General features: G+C 43.3%; 1 protein-coding gene across 7 annotated transcripts in view; it reads left to right on the plus strand.

Annotated features, from left to right (window-relative positions):
• FAT1 (FAT atypical cadherin 1) overlaps positions 1 to 25830 on the plus strand; it is a 126236-nt gene that overhangs the window by 87600 nt on the left and 12806 nt on the right. For all 7 annotated transcript variants that reach the window (XR_009401112.1, XM_059384252.1, XM_059384256.1 and 4 more), the window contains 14 exons: positions 1257 to 1532; positions 1658 to 1868; positions 7105 to 11172; positions 11733 to 11929; positions 14385 to 14538; positions 15369 to 15602; positions 16600 to 16989; positions 18541 to 18755; positions 19009 to 19146; positions 21286 to 21429; positions 21999 to 22196; positions 22616 to 23417; positions 23554 to 23685; positions 25315 to 25472. Coding sequence is in view for 6 of the 7 variants with exons in the window: in XM_059384252.1 (XP_059240235.1) it covers positions 1257 to 1532; positions 1658 to 1868; positions 7105 to 11172; positions 11733 to 11929; positions 14385 to 14538; positions 15369 to 15602; positions 16600 to 16989; positions 18541 to 18755; positions 19009 to 19146; positions 21286 to 21429; positions 21999 to 22196; positions 22616 to 23417; positions 23554 to 23685; positions 25315 to 25472 (7317 nt within the window). In the remaining variant the exon portion in view is untranslated. The remainder of the gene's footprint in view (positions 1 to 1256; positions 1533 to 1657; positions 1869 to 7104; positions 11173 to 11732; positions 11930 to 14384; positions 14539 to 15368; positions 15603 to 16599; positions 16990 to 18540; positions 18756 to 19008; positions 19147 to 21285; positions 21430 to 21998; positions 22197 to 22615; positions 23418 to 23553; positions 23686 to 25314; positions 25473 to 25830) is intronic.

The raw sequence follows: 25830 nt of genomic DNA on the forward strand, positions 1-25830 counted from the left end.
TTGAGAGCAGGAATCAACTACCTCTACCCGATACTCCATTAGAAAAGTACTATGTAAATGTACAGTGGAAATGAATATGTAATGATTAAACTTAGAGAAATTATAAAACCATCGCTTGTGGATCGTCGACCTTTAAAAACGGTCTGTGGTTTTAAATGTTTATGTAACTTCCACATAAAACCTTTCTTGGGTTTAGCAAATGCATTTAATACGTATATAAAGTGTAATGTTACAAATCCATCACTGATGTTGTCGTGTTTTATGAGAACGCTGGTATAATCGTCATGGAAAGACCTGCAGCTCATATGCCTGCACCGGGGTGGATAATAGCTTCACCTGTGCATTCCTGACACTGCGGCCTCCTGGGCCGTCAGGACTAGCAAACCTCTTTATTCCACACGTGCCAACGAAGCTCAGATTTCTTGTTTGTAACCATAAACCATCTTTGTAGTCAGTAGTGATTTCCACTATGCCTTATCTCCACACACGTCTTTTCCGTCTGAAAATTAATCCTCTTAGCGTTAAAGTAAAAAAAAAAAAACAAAAACACATATTTTTTAAAATTCAGCTGAGTTTTTTCAGTATTGGCTTTTTTCTCCCTTTAAGGTTGTTATTCTGTGTTGAGGTATTTAAGAGAGCTTATCTTTAGTGAATTTAAAGTGCTTTTAGGAAATGAATGGGTTTACTATTTATATGTAGGTTTTGTGATTGTAAAAATGTAGTAAAGATTTTTAAAGCACATTTCTAATTTGTTGGTAGGAATTTGGAGTCTCAACAATTAGAACAAGAAATTTGAATACGGTATTTATCTAGTACCATAGTCCCCTCGTTTGCTTGGTAGCTGCAGATTCAGATCTGATAGAGGAAATTATCTTCTGTAAATCCTGCTGAAGTAAATTCTGTGTTCTCCTGACATGAGTGCTCTAGAAATCTCTCTCCTGTGCAGACCTGAGAGAAATGAAGTGTGCAGTCAGAAAGAAGCGTTTGAAGGATGTTACATTTGCCCTTCAAAGTTAGTTTCAAGAAATTAGAAAGGTCTTCATTATCTTACAGATCTGGGTAATATATCAATGGAAAATTTTAAAGATTTTTTTTATTCTAGATTTTTATTTCTTTTATTTCTCATTGTTTCATTTTGCTAAAAAAAAGGTTTTTTTTTTTTCAATGTGCATCTCCTGTTTCCCCTTAATTCAGTAAATAATAAAATATCACAGTTAAGGATATTACTGTAATGTGAGTCTTTATGTCCTTAATAGGTATTCATCAAAGTAATAGATACAAATGACCACCGTCCTCAGTTTTCTACATCAAAGTATGAAGTTGTTATTCCTGAAGACACAGTGCCAGAAACAGAAATTTTGCAAATCAGTGCAATGGATAAGGATGAGAAAAACAAGCTGATCTATACTCTGCAGAGCAGCATTGATCCACTGAGTCTCAAGAAATTTCGTCTTGACCCTGCAACAGGCTCTCTCTCGACTTCTGAAACACTTGATCATGAAGCCATCCACCAGCACATTCTTACAGTCATGGTATGGCTTTCTGCTCATTTGTTGGCCACCGTTTGTTTTCTGAAGGGTTTCACGTCTTTCCGAGTGATCTTTAATCAAAGACCGGGAAACCTCCGACAGCACTGATAACCTATTGATTCTTTCAGGTGCGGGATCAAGATGTCCCTGTAAAGCGAAACTTTGCTCGGATTGTTGTTAATGTCAGTGACACAAACGACCACGCCCCCTGGTTCACAAGTTCCTCCTATGAAGGGCGGGTTTATGAATCAGCGGCTGTCGGCTCAGTTGTGTTGCAGGTTACAGCTCTGGACAAGGACAAAGGGAAGAATGCTGAAGTGCTGTATTCCATCGAATCAGGTATTTTTGGAGCACTCAGTAGATTAAAAAGTATATTTATTTTCTAAAACTAGTTCTGTATGTAGAAACATTTGTGTATTGCCGTAAAAATTGCTTAAATTAATCTTTAGCTACCATTTTTCTTGTTAGGAGAAAGAAGACCTTTTTTTAAGCTTTTCACTCAATAGAAAGCAAAAAGTCTTACGTTAAATAAAAAGATTCACATTATTAGCATAGTTCAAGGCTCTGAGAAGTTCCAGAGTGAAGAAAACTGTATTTGATTCAATTCGATATTTCCACAATTTTTTTTAACCATACAACATTTTCCTTTGTAATACTTGTTAACTGTGAAACACTCTTAAGAAACCACTGGCTTCAGTGATTTCACTTTTAGTCAGAGCATTTTCTCTTGGGCATAGTAGGAATTTCCATGACAGAGTGCTGGGTGTCGTTCCTCCGCTGCCCCTTCCAGGGTTAGCTTTTCTGCCCCTTTCACCCTCCTGAATCTTTAACAGTTTGGTTTCATTCATGGAATTGGGTTGTTATGTAGGCCCCCCAAAGTTGAGATGTTGCAAAGCCCAGGAAGTCTTTTGGAGAGCTGGGCAAGGAAGGGTTTGAACATTTCTTCTTCATATGATCGGGCAAGAGATCCTGAGTCTTGCTGGTAGATACAAAGAGGATCAAAGTAAAATGTTTTGTTCTCTCTTCTCTTGTATGATGCTAGTCATAGTCTTTCCTCTCCTCATTCCATGGACTGATGAAGCCTGTTTTCTGTGTCAAGTGCCGTGCTAGGCGTGGGATGTAGGTAGAGGCCATCATTGGTCCGCAGTTGTATATGTTCATGCAAAAAGGAAGCTTCTGATTGAAATAGGGGTCTGCTTTAGAGCATATGATTTGTACAGTCAGAATTCATTTTGTTTGGGGACCTTCCCTACTCGTGCCACATGCAGTGAGTATGTGATGAAGGATCAAGAAGCCTCCTTCCGTTTTTCCATGTTTCTCAAGGTAATCGTTAGTGCAAAGAATATAGTCTCTCTCATTCTTTTGTCTTTACAATGATTTTAGAATATCGTGCACTTAACTTGATTTGCATAAGTCCGTTCCTCTGCATATTTAAAAATTGTGCCTTTCCTACACATTAGAATTGGTAGATGCATCAGTTCTAGGTCATATAGTCAAAACCTGAGCGTGAAGAGTAATTAAAAAAAAAAAATCGATGTGTTTTATGTGACTAAACTATTTTTATTTCTTAATACATTTGAAGCCTCATTTCTTTAACTGAAAACAACCAAATTTAGTCAATTACAAAATAAGATTCTCTGTACTTCCCTGGGGTTCAGGATTCAAATGTAGTATAGTTAGCGCCTTGAACAAAGATGCAGGTTTTTCCACTTCTTTAGAAATTTAGCTGTTAAAAAAAAAAAAAAACAGTGCATTCCATTTGTGCATGCCTGAGCAGTTCAGCAAAATAATTTTCTCATAGACAAACCGCCTGGGTTTGTGTAGGAGAAAATGTTAAACTTTTCCCTTAGCTTTCACATAATTTTCAACAACTGGGTGGTTAAAATATGATTGTTGGTGCCTGACTGAAGGCATGTACATTCTTGAAATGCTTGTAATGACTGATGGGATTAGTAATTTGGTATTCCAAGAATGGAACTCTATCTCCCCTCAAAGAATAGATGATACCAAGGACCTATTTCAATACAGAATTTGGACTCCTAAGAAGATAATCTTTCTAGATTTGGTAATACAAAAAGCATTTGTAGGCAGCAGCTACCATTAAAATGCAGAAGCGTGTGTATGTGAATCTGTTGGAATAATAGGAAATGTAAAATGGTCGTACCTCCTTTCATTTAAGTTACTTATTATATTCACCTGCTTCTCATTGATGTCAGATTACATTTCGTAAAGTTCAAAAAACTAGTTATAGATTCAGGCTGTAACACTGCATGTTTAATTAGCAGCAATTTATTGAGCAAAGAGTTTGGTCTGATTAGGAGTCTTTAGGGAAAAGAATTAATTAAAGGAAATTTTCCGTAACAATTGACTTGTGTGTTTAGAGACAATCAGGGCCATACTCTGGATTGTTTGGTGTTTTCTTTTCTTTTTTTTTTTTTTTTTTTAGGTAGATTATTGTAACTTCAAAACTGTCACAATGCCTAGAAATAAAAGACAGTCAGTAATTGAACTTAATAACTAGAATTGATTTCCTTCCCCAAAGTTAGGTTAAATATAATTGCAATAGAAACTGGAGGTTTCCTACTCGAGGCCGCCAGTGGTCAGGCAGGCAGCACTTTACTGAGCGTCCGCAGCGTGTGCCCAGCGGGGAGAAATGGATTTTTGCGCACAGCTCTGACATGCCCTTTGGGGTGTATGTGTGTAGTACAGTCCTTGCTAATGAGTACAGATTCACGTTTGGATAATCGCCTTCTTCAAACAATAATCTAAGACTATTTAGAAATCACCAGTATCTTCAGCTAAAGTGAACGCCTAAGCCTCCAAGCTGGTGCAGACTCTGCTGCTTGTGCTGGGAGTTCCCTTACAAATACTGCGTGTGTGTCTCAGTATCTGATGTAGCTGTTACTAGGTCAGACAGGGGTCTGCGTAAGCCACTCAGTGGCCCTTCGTGTTCTGCCACAGGAACATGTTGCTTGCCCATCTGCAAACCCAAGAAGTTCTGCCACAGTGGAGATGTATGTAGGAGCTGTCTGCTAATTGACTGCCTGGGTTCCTGTTTAGCCTCTTGTTAAGATAATACTCCAGGTAGTAATGTTCCTGAATTTTACATGCTGGTAAAAATTTCTCAGGAATTTCCGATTAGTAGACTTTTTTTTGTTAATACTTTCAACTGTAGTGCTTAATCTAACAAGTCGTTGCTGGAGATGATAGAAGTAAAACGCAGGAAAACAAAATCAGATAAAAATAGTGCCTTATTTCCATACAACAACTTCAACACTTACTGAGTATCTCCTATGTGTCAGGCATTTTTCTAAGCACAGATGATAAATAGTAAAACAAGCCATGCTTAAATGGGGACTTATGTCCTAGAGGGAGAATGAATAAGAAGGTTGCAATATGTGCTATAAAGAAAAGAGGGTATGAGGGCAGAAACAGCCGTTCTGATTAGGGAGGTAAAGGGAGGCTTCACCATCGCATTCTCTAAGCAGAGGAACATTTGGGTAAAACCTGAATGAATGAATGAAGAAGCAGTGAGAATAGGTAGGGAAGACAGTTCCAGAAAGGACCCCCCAAATACAGTCATGCTGCAGTGAGCATGTGCTTTCCCGGTTGAGGTGTGAGGAGCTAGCAAGGCTGGAGGGCAGCGAGTACTTTGTGCAGAAGATGGCAAGTTCTAATGATGCCACCAGCTTGCTTTAGCGCAGGTAGAATATGTATTTATTCCGCTCTGGAGGGCCTTGCGTGTTTGAAGCTTTAAGGTTTCACCATATAAAATAAGAGAGGGATGAGACGGTTAAATGTAAACTGTGGTAGGTCGGCTGCTGTTAGTACAGACATAGGATAGCCTGAGGGGTGCAGGTGAAAACCATCGTCCACAGGTTTTCATGGTCACCCTCCCAGTCCCAGGCAACCGGTCATGCTTTTGAAAGATGGGGTGATGCCCACGTAGGAGGAAAGAGGTCCTTGGAGTTTCGGTGACTGGCTAAAGCACAACGTGAGAATCTGGGATTGTTGACTCATAAATGCAGACAGGAAGAAATTAGAGGTCTGCGAGGCGTGGTAGAGGCAGTGGGACCCCATTTGTGCGTGAGGGTTCAGCTTGGAACTTGGGGGCCTGAAGACAGCCTGGGCCTCTGCTGTGTTGCAGACTGTGGTGCCTAGATGCGGAGCCAGGCAGGCTTAATGAAAACCAGACTGGATCTGGCCTCAGAAAAAATGGTATCATGGATTTTGAGAAAACATATTAAAAGAAGGAAATGAAGGCTACAGGGGAAGTGTTGACTAGTAGTGATGTGGGGAAAGGGGTGCTCGGTCAATCTCCTGGTTTGCACATCACTCAGTAAGTTGTTCTGGCCTCTGAAGTGTACCCCACACAGTTGCAAACCTAGAGGAAAACAAAACTTAAAAAAGCAGGTAAGGGGCAAGTCAGCTTTGTTGTGGGGAAGTGTAATAGTTCATTTGGGGAAAATAAATGCAGTACTGTGGCTTGGATAATGGATTCTGGACCCTGGTGTGAAACAGAAAAGGCATGAAGTGTGGGTGGATGGATCGATCTGAGGACCCCACAGCACTGCCTGAATCTATCCAGAGATGTAAACTGCTAAACTTCAGTAAACTGCTGGTGTCTCCAGAAAGATCTCGGTGATGATACAAAACCGAGAACTGTTACGGAATTGCATTTGAAGCTAAATATATGTATACAGTATAGCTAGAAAAGGTCCAAAGAGAAGCAAGGAACACAGTCTGTTCTGGTGGGGGTAGGGGGGCGGTTTGTTCTCTCAGCACTACTGATACTTGGGAGCAAAAAATCCTTCCTTATGGGAGCTGTCCGTGCATTGTAGGATGTTTAACAGCATCCCTGGTCTCTACTCAGCGGGTGTTAGCAGCACACCCTAGGTAGTGATAACCAAAAATGTGTCTAGACATGGCTGCCTGTCCATCTAGGCGAGATCGCCCCCAGTAGAGAGAACCAGGGACACAGAGGGCAGATTCACGCGGAAAAGATTAAGAAGGGAGTATGACTGAAATCTTTGAAGCCTGCATAGTGGGGCAGATTATACACAAGGTAATTCATCAATTTCCTGAATATTTAAAATAAGGGACAACTCTCTTGAAGCTTGTTAAAGTTTTTCTTAGTGAATTGACGTCTTCCCTTTCATAATGAATAAGAATCTTGAGAACTTAGAGGAGATACATGCTGAAACCAGAAGTATGTTCCAAAGGGTTTTTTCGGAACTGATGGAAAATTCTTACCTTACCTTACAAAAGGATAACCATACATTCCACAACAAGTATCTGGCTCAACCAATAGCAAGTGAGTTCTGGCTTTAGGTTATAGAGTAATCTTTCTTCTGTTTCTTGCTTTTCATACTTTATGGACAAAACTCAGAAAAATCTACTGTATTATAGGTGGCTAAAAATGAAATGAGTTCCATTCAAATATTGATAACACCTGAATTTCTGTTTCATTTTAGAATATCACTTCTGAGGATAGCTTTATCTCTGTATCTCCAACTGTGACTTGTATTGGTCCTTATATTTTTCTCTAACATGTTTTTTTTTCACACACCCCCAGGAAATATTGGAAATTCTTTCACAATTGATCCCGTCTTGGGCTCTATAAAAACTGCCAAAGAGTTAGATCGAAACAGCCAAGTGGAATATGACTTAATGGTAAAAGCTACAGATCAAGGCAGTCCACCTATGAGTGAAATAACTTCTGTGCATATCTTTGTCACGATTGCGGACAATGCCTCTCCTAAGTTTACATCAAAAGAATATTCTGTGGAAATCAGTGAAACTGTCAGCATTGGGAGTTTCGTCGGGATGGTCACAGCCCACAGTCAGTCATCGGTGGTGTATGAAATAAAAGATGGAAATGTAGCCGATGCTTTTGATATTAATCCACATTCTGGAAGTATCATAACTCAGAAAGCCCTGGATTTTGAAACTTTGCCCATTTACACATTGATCATCCAAGGAACTAACATGGCTGGTTTGTCTACTAACACAACTGTTCTGGTGCACCTGCAAGATGAAAATGACAACTTGCCCGTCTTTATGCAGGCAGAGTATACGGGACTCATTAGCGAATCAGCTTCAATCAACAGTGTGGTGCTAACTGACAAGAACATCCCGTTAGTGATTCGAGCAACCGATGCTGATAAAGAATCCAATGCTTTGCTCGTTTATCACATTGTTGAACCATCTGTACACAAATACTTTGCTATTGATTCTAGCACTGGTGCTATTCATACCGTGCTGAGTTTGGACTATGAAGAAACAAGTACTTTCCACTTTACCGTACAAGTGCACGACATGGGTACACCGCGTTTATTTGCTGCGTTTGCGGCTAACGTGACCATCCGTGTAATCGACATTAATGATTGCCCTCCTGTGTTCTCCAGATCGTTATACGAAGCATCTCTCTTGCTGCCAACATACAGAGGAGTCAAAGTCATCACAGTAAATGCCACAGATGCCGATTCGAGTGCATTCTCACAGTTGATGTACTCCATCACCGAAGGCAACATTGGGGAGAAGTTTTCTATGGACCACCAGACAGGGACTATAACTGTACAGAACACAGCTCAGTTAAGGAGCCGGTACGAGTTAACCGTGAGAGCTTCTGACGGCAGATTTGTAAGCTTTACCTCTGTGAAAATTAACGTGAAAGAAAGCAAAGAAAGCCAGCTAAAGTTTACCCGGGATTTCTACTCCGCAGTAGTGAAAGAGAATTCCACTGAAGCCAGAACGTTAGCTGTCATCACTGCCATTGGGAACCCCATCAATGAGCCCTTGTTTTATCAGATCCTCAACCCAGACCGCAGATTTAAGATAAGCCGGACTTCAGGCGTGCTGTCAACCACGGGCATACCATTCGATCGCGAACAGCAGGAGGCATTTGATGTGGTGGTAGAAGTGACCCAAGAACAGAAGCCTTCGGCAGTGGCCCACGTTGTCGTCAAGGTCACCATAGAAGACCAGAACGACAATGCACCAGTGTTTGTCAACCTCCCTTACTATGCCGTTGTCAAAGTGGACACTGTGGTGGGCCACGTGATTCGCTACGTTACCGCCGTGGACCGAGACAGCGGCAGAAATGGGGAGGTGAATTACTACCTGAAGGAGCACCACGAACATTTTCAGATTGGAGCCTCAGGCGAAATTTCCCTGAAAAAGCAATTTGAACCTGACACTTTAAATAAAGAATACCTCATCACAGTGGTCGCAAAAGATGGAGGGAACCCAGCCTTTTCCGCTGAAGTGATCGTGCCCATCACTGTTATGAATAAAGCCATGCCTGTGTTTGAGAAACCCTTTTATAGCGCCGAGGTGCCAGAGAACATCCAGCTGCACAGTCCGGTCGTCCACGTACAAGCCAACAGTCCGGAAGGCTTGAAAGTGTTCTACAGCATCACCGATGGAGATCCCTTTGGCCAGTTTACCATTAATTTCAACACCGGGGTCCTAAGTGTCGTAGCTCCTCTGGACTTTGAGTCGCACCCAGCGTATAAGCTGAGCATCCGAGCGACCGACTCCCTGACCGGCGCCCATGCCGAGGTGTTTGTCGACATCATTGTGGAAGACGTCAATGATAACGCTCCCGTCTTCAGTCAGCAGGGTTACGCCACAGCACTGTCGGAGGCGTCCGTCATCGGCACATCTGTCGTTCAAGTCAGAGCGACCGATTCAGATTCCGAACCCAACAGAGGAATTTCCTACCACATGTTCGGGAATCACAGCAGAAGCCATGATCATTTCCACATCGACAGCAGCACTGGCCTCATTTCGCTCGTCAGGACTTTGGATTATGAGCAGTTCCAGCAACACAGGATTTTTGTGAGGGCTGTGGATAGTGGCATGCCCCCCCTGAGCAGTGATGTCATCGTCACCGTGGAGGTCACAGACCTCAACGATAATCCGCCGCTGTTTGACCAGCAGATTTATGAAGCCAGAATTAGCGAGCATGCCAGCCATGGGCATTTCGTGACCTGTGTCAAAGCCTATGACGCAGACAATTCAGACGTAGACAAGTTGGACTATTCCATTCTTTCTGGCAACGACCAGAAGAATTTTGTCATGGACAGTGAGACGGGGATTATCACACTCTCAAACCTGCTCCGGCACACCTTGAAGCCGTTTTACAGTCTTAACATTTCTGTTTCCGATGGAGTTTTTAGGGGTTCGGCTCAGGTTCACATAACTGTAATTGGAGGCAATCTGCACAGCCCTGTTTTCCTTCAGAGCGAATATGAAGTGGAGTTAGCTGAAAATGCTCCCGTACACACCCTGGTGATTGAGGTCAAAGCAACCGATGGGGATTCTGGTATTTACGGTCACATTACTTACCATATTGTCAATGACTTTGCCAAAGACAGATTTTACACAAATGAGAGAGGACAGATATTTACTCTGGAGAAACTCGATCGAGAAACCCCAGCGGAGAAAGTGATCGCGGTTCGTTTAATGGCTAAGGATGCTGGAGGAAAGGTTGCCTTCTGCACCGTTAACGTCATCCTTACAGATGACAATGACAATGCACCCCAGTTTCGAGCAACCAGGTATGAAGTGGACATTGGCTCCAGCGCTCCCAAAGGGACATCAGTCATTAAAGTTCTTGCAAGTGATGCTGATGAGGGATCCAATGCTGATGTCACCTATGCCATCGAAGCAGATTCTGAAAGTGTCAAAGAGAATTTGGAAATTAACAAGCTCTCTGGTGTAATAACTACAAAAGAAAGCTTAATTGGCTTGGAAAATGAGTTCTTCACTTTCTTCGTGAGAGCTGTGGATAGTGGGTCTCCATCCAGAGAATCTGTTGTCCCCGTCTATGTAAAAATACTTCCACCAGAAATACAACTTCCAAAATTTTCAGAGCCATTTTACACCTACACGGTTTCAGAAGACATGCCTATTGGGACAGAGATCGATCTCATCCGAGCAGAACATAGTGGGACCATTCTTTACAGCCTAGTCAAAGGGAATACTCCCGAAAGTAACAGGGATGAGTTCTTTGTGATCGACAGGCAGAGTGGCAGACTGAAACTGGAGAAGAGTCTTGATCATGAGACAACTAAGTGGTACCAGTTTTCTGTACTTGCCAAGTGCACTCATGAGGACTACGAAGTGGTGGCTTCTGTGGATGTCAGCATCCAAGTGAAAGATGCCAATGATAACAGCCCTGTGTTAGAGTCGAACCCGTATGAGGCATTTATTGTTGAAAACCTGCCAGGGGGAAGTAGAGTCATCCAGATCCGGGCATCCGATCTCGATTCGGGAACCAATGGCCAAGTCATGTACACTCTAGATCAGTCACAAAGTGTAGAAGTCATCGAATCTTTTGCCATTAATGTGGAGACAGGCTGGATTACGACCCTGAAGGAACTTGACCATGAGGAGAGAGGCAATTACCAGATTCGAGTGGTTGCCTCAGATCACGGTGAGAAGGTTCAGCTGTCCTCCACAGCCATTGTGGATGTTACAGTCACTGACGTCAATGACAGCCCCCCGCGGTTCACGGCAGAGATTTATAAGGGGACTGTGAGTGAAGATGATCCCCCAGGCGGTGTCATCGCCATCTTAAGTACCACGGATGCTGATTCTGAGGAGATTAACAGACAAGTTACATATTACATCACAGGTAAAATATTTCAATGTGAGGGTGTAAGTTAAAAATAAATTGTGCTAGAGGTACACATTTTGAAGTGCATGTTTTGGGAAAATGGGGAGTTAAGGGGATGATTTTAGTAACGTTATATCTGAAATAAGTAGAAATAACATCTGTTAAGCTACATTTCAAGTTCTCTGCCTGAGGAAAGTGAACACTTGTTCCATTTGACTGTTTTTGATTTTTATGATTCATTCTGTTGAATTAGCATATGACAGATACATTATAATTAACTATAGCTTCAGCATAGGCTGAAGTATTGTTTAGTAGGCTTTGCATTTTACTTAGCTTAATACTGTTTTTCAGTACACATTTTAATGCCGTGATTTGGGGAAGGGGTGGTAAGTCGGAAACCTAATATACCAAATTTAAATGTAATAGTTTTTTTTTAAAGTAATTCTTGTAAAAATGTAAAAATTCTTGTTATAATGTATAACATTATATATATATTTGAGCAGTTTCTTTCTCCTGTTACTTAGATCGTTCCTTATTTCAATAAACTTGACTGTCCTTTTCTTCCATTGATTTAATAGGAGGAGATCCTTTGGGACAGTTTGCTATTGAAAACATACAGAATGAATGGAAGGTCTATGTGAAGAAACCTCTAGACAGGGAAAAAAGGGACAATTATCTTCTGACCATCACAGCAACTGATGGGACCTTCTCATCCAAAGCCATAGTTGAAGTGAAAGTTCTTGATGCAAATGACAACAGTCCAGTCTGTGAAAAGGTGGGCTGTTCTCTCTATATTATGAATTTCTATATTATGATTCCTTGTTCACCCTCTGAGTAGGACTGTCATGGGATGCTGGGTGTGATTCAGATGCGTTTCACATTATAACCTCTGACGGTTTAAGCGAAGGTGAGTGTTCAGTGGAGCAGGAACTGGAGTGGCTCCAGAACTATTTGGGGGAATGCTAAGTCGTTTCAAAGTCTCATTCAAAAACACTGGAAATCATGGGCAGGCTTACAGTTTAACTCTAAACAAGCTCTGAGAAATTTTCATTCCCTGTCTTGGGGGATGCGATTATTCTGGGAAGACACCCGAGCAGTAGTTCATCTGCAAAGCTCCATTTTGCTTTCATAAGTTGGTTTTGGGCGGCACCTGCTCTCGCACACACCTGAGAAATGAAGAGGCAGATGAGGGTTTTGCTACAGCGGTAGAGCCCGTTGACTTAGGAGAACAAGTGCACCGGAAAGGAGCCGCTCCCATCAGGGCCATGGGGGAGGCCTGGAGCGGCCGTGCTCCCTGCAGCCGGGGAGGGAGCAGAAGCTCCACCTCGGGGACGTGGTGCTCAGATAAGCACGGGGGTCGGGACTCCTCCCCCATTTGTACTTGGAAGGTGGCGATGACATGAAGGAAGAGTTCCTTAAAGACGATGAGTGTGTTGGGATCAGGTGCACGTAGGTGATCACGTGAGAGCCTGGGTTGGGGGGTAGGCAGAGGGGGCCGAGGGAGAGGAAGGACAAGCCGGTGTCCTAGGTGCTGCCTGCGTGGGACAGCCCGGCAGATGTGTCGGATCAGGAGTGACTGCTGTTTGCTATAAGAAGAGGGAGAGAGACCAAAGATGCAGCATAGGGTGGCATTGGTCTAAAAGGAAGCGTGTTGTGTCCAGGTCAGACTTGGTGTGAGGTAGTGGGACAGTCTGGAATAGGTTTTGTAGACGTTGAGAGAGACGGTAAGACTGAAGATGGGGACTCGGGACAGATGTAAACTTGACAGTTTCTACCGTGAACTAACATTGGAATCCACTTGAGAGGATAATAACAAAAAGGGACCGAGAGTCCGCAGGGGTATTTCCTGGGGAGACGGAGGAGGAAGCAGAGGCGGGTGGAGGGAACCATACGGGCAGTGTTACTGAGAGCCCAGGAGGAGACGATTTTTAGGAGGCAGGCCAGCGAGTGGAGCTTTGGTGGCCAAGCAGAGGAGGGAGATGTGGATTGGGACTTTGGGACGTGGAGACTGGCTTAGAGACCACGAGCTTTGTATCCTGAGGTGGACGGACGCCAGACTCCAGAGAGGGTGTGTGTGAATACACACACGGATTTGGCCAGTGAAGAAAGAGGGGAGTCCGAGGAAGGATGAAGAGTGGCAGATAAAGGGAAGGCTGGGGGAGTGAGGGACAGTGGGGGACAGTGGCCTTGAAGAGGGGCAGAGGAGCTGGGGCAGTGTCGCAGCAGTGGAAGGGGACAGAGCCGTTCTCCGGACAGTACGGTGCCATCAGGAGGGAAGGGCGCTCCAGAGGAATGAAGAGTTCAGTCCACATGCGGACTTTCTGGCAGCAGCGTTTTGAGTGGGTTGGTGGCGGAGGAGCGGAAGATGTCTGTGTGTCTTACAGAAAATAAATGTGTTTTGCTAGCTTGCTTGCTTGCTTGCCTCTTTTTTTTTTTTTTTTAATACTTGGCATATGACTTGGATACAATGCCTTGTCATCTTTGGAAATAATAAAATTAGGACATTAGATCATTTGAAATCATCAGTATTACAAAATATCCTGTTTCATGAGCCATAAAATGTCGTTTACCTAAAACTGAGCTCACATTAAGAGAGAAAAGTCAACAAAATCTTAACCTGTTTGTCTTATGCTTTGGTTTATGGTGGAAGTTTCTGATTAGTTGGAAGTGGAACTAACCATTCGTTATGTTAGAGTTCGGTCAGCTGGGAAGGGAGGGGTGGAGGAGAAGAGCCCCAGAGCCCCCGCCCCCCGGACCTTGGGGATTCTCTGTTTTCCCTCATGACATGGGGATCACTGCTGTCTCAGCTGCAATTATAGCTGGTCATGTGTTGGGAACGATTGCAACTAATGAATTTCCTGTATTGAAAAGAAGTAGACATGATGTAACAGGCATTTACTCTACAGTTTTTGGATAAATATGGAATACTACTTATGTTTTCTTATAAGAACTTAAGTTGAACATGAACCCAACTCAGAGATGTCAAGTATTCAGATTTCTGTGCGTAAATGTCAGGTTAGACTCTCTCGGTGAGAGAGAGGAGTTACTTGTTACACGACTCTGTTTTGTTTTAAAAGAAAAATAGTTTTCAAAGCTCCTTGGATTTTAAATTCCGTCATGTCCCATGTTTTCTGTGACCAAAGTTAAATGATTTTTTTCCCATTATTCTCTCGGCAGTCATGTTAACCCTTCATGTTTTATGTTCACGACATTACTTAAAATCGTTGTAGACTTTATACTCGGACACGATTCCAGAAGACGCCTTTCCTGGGAAGCTGATCCTGCAGGTGTCCGCTACAGATGCGGACATCCGCTCCAACGCAGACATGACTTACACGTTGTTTGGTCCAGGCGCAAAAAAATTCAAACTAAATCCAGACACAGGTAAAGACGGGCTTTGCAAAATTAACTATGTTCCAATAAAGTCCTCTCCTATATCTGGGTGATTTTAGGTCCCATGTAAAATTTGAAATTACATTCTGTTCCTATAAAATGTACTCTGATACTACAAAATTGGCATCTTTTAAAAATCTACACAGCAATTTACTGTGTAAAATTTGAGATTAAAAAAAAAAGATTTAAAGATTTTAAAAAATTAACAACATCACCTACTTGAACCAAGGATTTAAAATTGAGATTAGTATCAACTTCTTTTTTTAAAAAATAGTTCAAAAATTTAAGTATCTCTCAAACTTTCTGCTTTATTTTGTATATAGTTTGTTTTCTTCAATCCGTGGACATAAATTATTTAGCATACTCCTTAAAATGATTAGTAGTATTCTCTTTGTATTTAAATCTTCTAAAAGTGTTTTCCCTCTTATAATTTGTATTTTGTTAAAATTACAATTTTCTGGCAGCTTCCCCCGCCCCAGAACTAATTGTAAACATATGAAGCTATGAGTCAATTTAAAAATATTTTAGATTTGGTAAATTAAGTAGTGCTTTTTTTTCTTCTTCTTCTGTTTTTGTGATATTATGTATAATCTGAGAGGCGCTGGCCTCGAAATCTTTGTGAGTTGAAGAGCTGGCAGGCGGCAGGGTCTGGAAACCTAGCTCTCCCTGGGCTCCTGCAGCTCTTGACTCCTGTCACTGATACCACTGTGCCTCCCCAGTTCTGTCATCGTAAGAGAAAATGGGGAGAAATGGTAAGATGTGCATTTGCAGTTCGCATCTTAACATTTCAAATGAGTCCATTTATTTTTGTTTGTTTTTAGGTGAACTGAAAACATTAGCCCCTCTTGATCGTGAGGAGCAAGCAATTTATAACCTCCTGGTCAAGGCCACAGACGGAGGGGGCCGATTCTGTCAGGCTAATCTTGTGCTCACATTAGAAGACGTGAACGATAATGCCCCCGAGTTCTCCGCCGACCTATATGCCATCACCGTGTTTGAGAACACAGAGCCTGGGACGCTGCTGACCAGGGTGCAGGCCACGGACGCAGATGCAGGTACTGTCTAGGTGATGCTTTTTGTCTTTAAGATGTGCTCAAGGATTACAGGGACCTCTGTCCAGAACACATCCCAAATTCAGCCTCTTTGACTTAACCTCACCTTAGGCATATCGAATAACTTGTATTATTTTATTTCTCAGCTTTAAAAGTGGAATGGAATCTTTAGAATAATGAATTTTTTTTTTAAGATTTTATTTATTTATTTGACAGAGCGAGAGATCACAAGCAGGCAGAGAGGCAGGCAGAGAGAGGAGAAAGCAGGCTCCCCACCGAGCAGAGGGCCTGATGTGGGGCTTGATCCCAGGACTGTGGGATCACGACCTGAGCTGAAGGCAGAGGCTTAACTCACTGAGCCACCCATGAATTCATTTTTTAATGAATATTTGAAGTCCCCAAATTGTGCCCCATGTACTTAACTATTGTAGGACATCTGTGGTGTCCTTAAAATTATGGTTAGTGACTATATTAACAGATCTTTGTATCCATTTGAATTAATGAACTGAGGTGTTATGTTGTGAATAAACCATTAGTATCATAGAGATGTTAATATGGAAGCAGAACAGAAGCAAATGTTACATTGGTATAGTTTAACAGACCTCTCATAATTTTATAGAGAGTACAATCCTCTAGGACACATGTTTATAACATTTGCATAGCAGAGAATAAAAATAATTTCTTAGGTCAGACTAGTACTGAAGAATTAGAGCAATAACAAAAATGTTGCTTCTCAGATCTTTGACTTCATTTTAAAAGCGCTGCTGGGTATTCTAGCATACATTCCTATAGAGTATCGTCTTAAAAAGCCAGGTGACTATGAAATCATGTTTAAGTTAGTAAATTGTTAATGAAAACATTTGCTTTTTAAAGGTGATAGTCATAAGAATGTCTAAGTAATGCATATGAGTGTTTTCCCTTTTAAAAATATGCTGCATGTTTTCTCAGAAAATTTAAATTTCTCAAAATAAAAGTCTTACATATGGTCATGTATCACCAGGACTGAATCAAAAGATCTCCTACTCACTCATCGACTCGGCTGATGGGCAGTTCTCCATTAATGAATTATCTGGAATCATTCAGTTAGAAAAGCCCTTGGATAGAGAACAGCAGGCCGTGTACACCCTGACTTTGAAAGCCACGGATCAAGGTTTGCCGAGGAGGTTGACTGCAACGAGCACTGTCGTTGTGTCGGTTTTGGACATAAATGACAACCCACCTGTGTTCGAATACCGTGAATACGGTGCCACCGTGTCCGAGGACATTCTCATCGGAACAGAAGTTCTTCAAGTGTATGCGGCCAGCCGGGATATTGAAGCAAATGCAGAAATTACCTACTCGATAATAAGTGGAAATGAACATGGAAAATTCAGCATAGATTCTAAAACAGGTGACCTATCCGGTGAATGAGAGGAGGCCCTTGATTCTGCCCCAAAGGCTTGCTCCCCCAGCACTTTACCTGCTACAAAGAGATCAGAAATCGGCTGTGGCTACTCTGAAAAGATAAAACTTGAGTTTTCTTTGTGTTGTTACTTTAAGTGGGATTCAGAGTGGTTTAGACCTTTAAGTGAAAAATTAAAGAAGCCCACTCTAGTGATGCAGTCAGGATGGCATAACGGTAAAGAGTAGAAGACAGAAGAGGACCTTGCGTGCTAGTACTGTGCTCTCTCCCACGTGAAAGTAGCTTCTTATGCAAAACAGTGGTTTCGACCTCTTTGATCTTAGTTTCCACAGGGGGCATCTGATGATTCATTAAAATTGACGTTTTCATTATGTTAGTTATATAGAATAGTCGAAGTCCTTGAATCAAACTGAGTGGCAGCTATCGGCAAGGTCGAGTGGAAGCAGCTAGTGACTCTTGCTGTGTAAACACTTTTGTTGTCTTGTTAACCGTGGTCTGAATCCGCTGTAAGTCTTCAAACCTTGTAAAAAGTCACTCCTTTCAAACCGTATTTAATTGTGTGTGACTGAGATGAAGAGTAGGAGTGTGATGATGCTGTTTAAAAACTTTTTTAAAGATTTTATTTATTTGACAGAGAGAGATCACAGGTAGGCAGAGAGGCAGGCAGAGACAGAGGGGAAGCAGGCTCCCCGCTGAGCAGAGAGCCCGATATGGGGCTCGATCCCAGGACCCTGAGATCATGACCTGAGCCAAAGGCAAAGGCTTAACCCACTGAGCTACCCAGGCACCCTAAAAATGGATTTTTAATGCATATCAAAGAATTACTGTTTTTAGGGCTCCTTCCTAGGATGGTCTATAAAGAAGGGTGTTGTTTTGGGTTTTGTTTTTTTTTAAGATTTTTATTTATTTATTTGAGAGCATGAGAGGGGAGAAGGTCAGAGGGAGAAGTCGACTCCCCATGGAGCTAGGAGCCTGATGTGGAACTCAGTCCCGGGACTCCGGGATCATGACCTGAGCTAAAGGCAGCTGCTTAACCGACTGAGCCACCCAGGCACCCTGAAGAAGTGGGGTGTTAAAGGAATTGTTAAATCAAAAAGTGATTTTGGGGGGGGGCAGGATGTGAATAGTTATTCTGGAGATTAAAAAAAAAAGATGTACATTTCTTTAAAAGGAAAACATCTATGAGAAGGAAAGGGAAAATAAAAGCTGAAGAGTAGAATTCTTTTTCCTTTTTATGTTATTAGAGAGATGTCTGTAGTAAACTGTGTTTTGGAAGAGAGAAGAGATATAATCACTTTCTAGTGGGATGTGGGTAGTGTTGACTAGGGAAGCAATTTAAATACCACAGAGAAATAAATGAGCATCCATGAGTGGGCAGATTTATAATTTGTAATTGCTGAGTTAAGATACTAGAAAACCTACATAAATAATAAGCAAACTTTTAGGGCAGAAATGGTTTGTGTAGAAGTGTGTTCCCGTCACCATGGAAGGAAGCGGTAGCACTTAAAAGTCCTGAAAGTCATTTTGTTTTCCATTTAGGGGCCATATTTATCATTGAGAATCTGGATTATGAAAGCTCTCATGAATATTACCTGACTGTCGAGGCCACTGACGGAGGCACGCCTTCCTTAAGTGATGTTGCAACCGTGAACATTAATGTAACTGATATCAATGACAACTCCCCTGTGTTCAGCCAAGACACCTACACGGCAGTGATCAGTGAAGACGCCCTTCTCGAGCAGTCCGTCATCACGGTGTGTCTCTTCTCTACTATGTTCTTCTGGATCTTTGCAGGAAATTTCGGAGGAATTATTTTTGTTATTTTTGTTGTGGCCTTACTCAAAAATAATTGGAAGATGTGGAAATGTCTTTTGTTATCCCAGTCAGTTATTAAGTCTGTTGTAAATTACTGCTTTATAACAGCTAGCTATTGGTACCAAAAATGGGCTTAGTAGACCCCTGCCCCTTCCTTAGCTGTCTCCTAAGCAGGAGTCTGATGTTTTCTAGGTTATGGCTGATGACACCGATGGACCTTCAAACAGCCACATCCGCTATTCGATTATAGATGGTAACCAAGGAAGTCCGTTTACGATTGACCCTACCAGGGGAGAAGTGAAAGTGACCAAGCTTCTGGACCGGGAAACGGTATGTGCGAAAGTTTGGTTTAAATTGTTTACAAATCACCAAATCAGTACGTACAAGTTCTTGTGCTCACATCTGTCACATGATGGGAAGTATGGGAAGGGTAGAACCAGCCTTGTTCAGGCACTGACAAGCAAGGTACAAACACTTGAAAAGCAATCCAGTAGGGAAATCTCGAGAGTGTAAGAGATGTGTTTCATATGGATAGAAGTTTAAATAATAAAGGCTTATCTTCAGGAAGAAACTACTCTTGGCTCCATTGTTTGGAGACACTTCATGGAGCTAGTCACTAGGTTTTCAATAATGGCAGAGACTTCAGAAAACCATGGTCGTTGAGAGAAGGGGAGGCCCTGTGAGGAACTTCGTCAACCGAGGCATGGGGACAGGAGGATGTGTGTAGTATTCAGGTGACTGTATTGGGCTGTATTGGAGTAGAGGAATCCTACCAAGAAGTGAGGGACGCAGTAGAATGGTGTGCGAGGAACACATCCGAGGCTCAGACTGGATGCCGCAAGCAGCGGGAGTTAGTGAGCAGTTGTGAGCCTGGTGTAACTCTCGAAGGAGACCAGTGGGAAGGTGAGTGCCGCGGTCGGTGTGAGTGGTGCCAGCGAGGCGGACAGACCAGCCCCCAGTACTCTACCGTGACGCAACAGCAGCCCGGTTGGCAGGTGCCGACGAGCAAGTGAGAAGACAACTGTGGAGGCTCCGTGAGGGAGAAATCCGAATCTGCACAGCTCAGATAAGGCCCTGCGTGGGAGGCAGCCGCGTCCGAGACGGCGGTTGTCGTTCGCCACCTGGGCCTGGGGACTGCCCTCCGAGAGCCGGTCGTGGGGCCGTTGATTCTGCCCCGGGAGGAGAGGCAGTGGCCTGTGGGGTTTGATGTGTTGAGTTTTAGAGGAGAGTGGCTTATGTGAGGAGAAATTTTCAGCCAGTATTTGGAGATTTTACTCAAACTTAAGAAATGTGAAAGCTGGAAATACAGATACGGCTCGAGCCTCTGAAGAGGATGATAGAAGCAGCTTGAGGTAGTGAGTTCGTATGAGCAACGCCAGGCTGTCCCTCCATCCCTCTGTCCCTCCTCTCACACACTCAGGGAGCTGCCTGGAGAGGTCCCAAAGTCCAGAAGTGAATTAAAAGGACATTGGTGACAGTGGAGTATAGTTTCAGAACACTAGCGGGTAGAGCTAAGATGAGAGGGATCTGGGAATACAGTGATGAGCTACCTCATTCAAGTGTCAGTTCTTCCATTCCTTCTGTGACCTGTTACTGTTGAGCAGGGACTTTGCAAGAGCTTAGGAAGCCTGATGTTAGGCTTACGGTTGCCGTGCTGCTGGCTGAACAGATATGAGTGTTTGTGACGGACGCGCCTGTCTGCTCCTTTAATGTGCTGATGTTCAGGACAAAGGCGTGTGGTATGTCCCAGGCCGTTTGCCCTTTCCTGTTGGGGCACCCTCCAGGACTCCTGTTCTGCAGAACATACTCTGGGGTTTAGCCCACTTCTGGCATCTTCCAACTCTCCCTCTGGAAGAGAGCTTCACGGGGCCTGCCCTCGAACGGAATCCACCTCACTTGACGTAGTTTCCTTTGTAGGGAGGGGGTCACAGAGAACTCACCCTAGGGGATTTGGACAGGGAATGTAATCTGAGTGTAAAAGGGATGGGGAGGGTGATCTGGAGTGTCCTGAGGTGTTGAAGATGAGGAAACCCTTGGGGCCAGAAGATGGCTTCCCTCGGCTTTTGGCAGACGGTCCCATTTGGGCCTTAGAGAAAGCTGCCATCCCTCTTACTTTGAGTGCAGCAGCCTTCCGGCTCTGTTCCGTTTTTCTCACTGTATTACTTCTCTGTTACAAGTTCCATTAATCTGTTATTTATTAAAGTGGGAATGCTTTCACGGAATGAGAAGGTCTAGTGTGCATCAGAGACTCTAACCACCAGTGGTTCGCTTCTGTTGAGCGCACACTCGGATGTGTAGGTCTTTGCAGCGTGCTTGTCGTCGCTCGGAGAATTGCCCGCATACGAGACACAGCACATGAGGACGGTTACGCAGGTCTGCCCTTCCGGGCTGCCAGTCCGCATCTGATGAAACCCCGTATTGGGGCTTTGTGAAGTGGACATGTGTTCTTTTTCTCTTGTGTCTGAACAGATTTCAGGTTACACACTGACAGTTCAAGCGTCTGACAACGGCAGTCCGCCCCGGGTCAACACGACCACCGTGAATATCGACGTGTCGGATGTCAACGACAACGCCCCGGTCTTCTCCAGGGAAAACTACAGCGTCATCATCCAGGTAGTCTCGGGGATGCTAGAGGGCTCATCGAACACCTGCCTTTGGAAGTGAGCTCTTCTTTCGGCCTCAGTTTGTTGGAAACAGCTTTCTTTTCCAAAAACAACTATTTAGAAAAACAGGGAGAGTAAAATCCGTCTGTCAGTATTACAGAATGAGTGTTTTCAAGATAGAGCTAAACTTTTCTCTCTTTTTGTGCTTTTTAAGACATTCTCACTGGCTTGATCCTTAATCTTATTTTCTGCTGTCCTGTATTGGAGAAGTGTCCGAGACTCTCATCCACGTCTTCCGTGTTCCGCCTCCCCGACTCCCCGACTCCATCCCCCTCGCACTTCTGCCCGTGCATCCTCGCCTCTCACACGTGCCCTCCCCCAGCCCCCACCGCCCCCTTTGCCCCTCCCCCTCCACATCACTGCCCCACCCTCACCCCGTCTTCTCTGTCCTGTCCGGTGGGACACAGCAGCGCTTTGTGTTCTGTTTACTTCGTGTTACAGAAAACCTGCCTGTGTCTCGTACCATATAGATTCGGTCTTGTTGAAAGTCTTGTGTCTTTTGGTCCTTGTGTCCTGCAGGAGAATAAGCCGGTGGGCTTCAGCGTGCTGCAGCTGGTTGTGACCGACAGGGACTCCTCGCACAATGGCCCGCCCTTCTTCTTTACTGTCGTGAGTGGGAACGAGGACGGGGCCTTCGAAGTGAACCAGCAAGGGGTCCTGCTGACGTCCGCTGCCGTAAAGAGGAAGGAGAAAGATCATTACCTCCTGCACGTGAAGGTATGAAAGTCTGATTTTGTTGTGGATTCCTAGAGGAGAGCCCGTTTGGAAGCTGTCTCCTGTGTGAACAGCTTACGTTTCATGAGAAAACAAAATGAGAATTGTGGGGGTTTTTTATTTGTTTTTATTTCTTTGCCATACCTTTGTTTTGATCCCAGTGTACATTGAGGGGGTCTCATTTATTCATTTGGTCACTTCATAGACCTTGACAGAGCTAAGCTTCCTTACGAGTTAGCAAAAAGGCTGTGAAGAAATATTTTTCCTTTTCTTAGCTAGGCTTCTTATGTAGAGAAATAAGTATCTGGTCATTGGTAATTTTTTGAAACATGAACAGTGTGAATATATTTTAGTAAGAAATTGTAAACAAAGACAAAGGAGTTTTTGGGTTTTTTTGTTTGTTTGTTTTAATTTCCTCACAGGTGGCAGATAATGGAAAGCCTCCGTTGTCATCTTTGACATATGTTGACATCCGGGTCATTGAGGAGAGCGTCTATCCACCTGCGATCTTGCCACTAGAGATTTTCATTACGGCTTTTGGAGAGGAATACTCAGGTGGCGTCATTGGGAAGATTCACGCCACAGACCAAGATGTGTATGACACTTTAACCTACAGTCTGGATCCCCAAATGGACAAGCTCTTCTCTGTTTCCAGCACCGGCGGTAAGCTGATAGCCCACAAAAAGCTGGATGTGGGGCAGTACCTCCTCAACGTCAGCGTCACCGATGGGAGATTTACGACGGTGGCAGACATCACTGTGCACATCCGGCAGGTGACACAGGAGATGCTGAACCACAGCATCACACTCCGCTTCGCCAATCTCACTCCGGAGGAGTTTGTTGGGGACTACTGGCGCAACTTCCAACGGGCTTTACGGAACATCTTGGGGGTGAGGCGGAACGACGTACAGATGGTCAGTTTGCAGCCCTCTGAGCCTCCTCCACATCTGGATGTCCTGCTTTTCGTGGAGAACTCGGGTAGCGCCCCCATTTCAACCAAGCAGCTCCTGCACAAGATTAATTCTTCCGTGACGGATATTGAAGAAATCATTGGTGTCAGGATACTGGACGTATTCCAGAAGCTCTGTGCAGGACTGGATTGCCCGTGGAAATTCTGTGACGAGAAGGTGACCATGGATGAAAACGTCATGTCAACGCATAGCACGGCCAGACTGAGTTTTGTGACCCCGCGCCACCACCGAACAGCCGTGTGTCTCTGCACAGGTAACACATACAAGTCCCTGACAGCGGGGGGGTCCAGGTCATTCCATGGGCAGCCTTCGAAGTCTACACAGTAACGACTGTTTTCCTGAAATTCCTGTTAATGAGCTTCCCCTCCCCCTCTGTTTTTTAAACAAAGAGGGAAAATGCCCACTTGTCCATCGTGGATGTGAAGACAGTCCGTGCCCTGAGGGATCTGAGTGTGTCCCGGATCCAGGAGACAACAGATACTCCTGCGTCTGCCCGGGTGGCAAGTTTGGTCCGTGCCCGGGTAAGAGTTCAGTGCCATCCTTCTCTTTATTGGAGTTGACAGATGTAAAGCGCATTGATTATAACAAGTTGGGCTTAAGACGAATCGAGAGCCGAAGTCACTTCTCCGTTCTCTGTGTGTACCGCTGAGTTACTAGCGACGCTCTTCCTTCCCTCTGACTGCTCGTGCCGACATCACAGTCCCACGAGTACATACTCAGAGTGGTTTTCCCCACATTCTCTTTACTAAAAAAAAAAAAAAGAAAGAAAAACTGGACTCCCCACCTCTCACAGTCTCCTGCTTGGTTTTCTGTGGCTTAACATGTGTTGTGGGCATCTTCCCAAGTCCATGCCCATAAACCTAATGCTTCTGAGGGGCTGGATTGTTTTTTGTCAGCTTTGTCCTTAATTATAAATGAGCTTGAGGTTGTGAAGATGTTTTCTCGTGTTAAAAACGAATCCTTTGGGGGCACCTGGGTGGTCCAGTGGGTTAAGCCGCTGCCTTCGGCTCAGGTCATGATCTCAGGGTCCCTGCTCAGCAGGCAGCCTGCTTCCCCCTCTCCCTCTGCTGCTCCCCCCACTTGTGCTCTCTCTCCTCCTCTCACTCTCTGTCAAATAAATAAAATTCTTTAAAAAAAAAAAAAAAACAACCAATCCTTTTCTACACTTAATCATGGTGACGCACTGAGAATGGACAGAATTATTGGGTCATTCCGTTGTAGTTCTGAAACTAATACTACATTGTATGTTAATTGTACTTTAATTTTTTTAAAAAGTACTTTATACATAGAGCCTTTATTGGTGCTTTCTAAAAACTAGGATTTACTATGTCAAAGATTAACTACACTTTTAATTTTTAAATATTTCTATTATGTTAGTTTCCCAGAAAGTCACACCAGTTCCTTACTTACAGTCCTTTGTGACCGTCTGTCCATTCTCTTGTCAGTATAAGGTTTTCAATTAAAAAACAAGTTCCCCCATCCAGTAGGCATGAAATGATAACTAGTTGTTTTAGTTTGCATTGCTGCGGCTTCCTGTGAAAGTTTTATTTACTCCTCCTAGCATTTCCTCTCTGGACTGGCCTGTTCCTATGCTTTCCTTGCCTGTCGGGGTTATCTGTGTCTTGTTTTCAGTGTTTAGAACATTCCGTGTGCTGTGAGCGTGAATGTTACCTCCATCCCACTGTCTATTACTGGTGTTTTGATTTGTTTAAAGTGTCTCTTGTCATTTTGAAATTTAATTTTTGTCAGTTCTGTGTAATTTTACATAACCATTACTACCTCTGCAGAGTGATATTCATCATTTTTGGAGACTGGGGATTATACTTTGCTGAAAAGTTTCCCCAGACCACCATGGCTGTGTGAATATTCTCCTCAATTGTCTCCTAATAATTTTGTACTGAACCTTTTTATACTTAGATCTTTCGTTGTTATAGAATTCGTTTCTCTCTGATATAGTAGACCAGTTCTCTTACAAAAGAAATCCAGTTATGCTGTGCTTTTTATTAAAGCAAATAAACATTTTCCGTTGAATTGAGTTTTATAATGTTGTAGCCTTAGATAAAAACTTGGATCACTGTTGGGGGGAAATCTCACTTTTATAAATATGCTTCAACTTGGTTCTGATTCATGTTTTCCTCTTCATGATTCAGGGAGTTCATCGGTCACATTTACTGGAAACAGCTTTGTGAAATACCGTCTAATGGAAAATGAAAACAGACTGGAGATGAAGCTGACCATGAGGCTCAGAACCTACTCTGCTCACGCGGTTGTGATGTATGCCCGCGGGACCGACTACAGCATCTTGGAGGTACGTTTTTGTACCTGAAGACTTTAAAAACACGAAATTCTGTTTTATGTTCATGTTGTCCATTTGGGGGGAAAAAAAATTAAGGTACATGGTTTTATTCCACATTTAAATAGTTCCTTGATACCTCTCTTAAGTTTTTGATGTTGGGGCTAAAAAGCTCTTTTTGCTCTTCCATAATACAGAGATTGACTTCTGTTTCTCACAGCATCTATAGGTCACGTGACAGTTAACATTCAAACTCTCAGTGGTATTACATCTTACTAATGTTACAGAGACAGTTTATAGAGAGCATTCGTAACTGCTTAAATAGTGCTAATCATCGTCTTTTTTTTTTTAATGCATTTAATTCACTTTTGAT

This window comes from Mustela nigripes, chromosome 18, assembly GCF_022355385.1.
Source record: "Mustela nigripes isolate SB6536 chromosome 18, MUSNIG.SB6536, whole genome shotgun sequence".
Classification (NCBI taxonomy): domain Eukaryota; kingdom Metazoa; phylum Chordata; class Mammalia; order Carnivora; family Mustelidae; genus Mustela; species Mustela nigripes.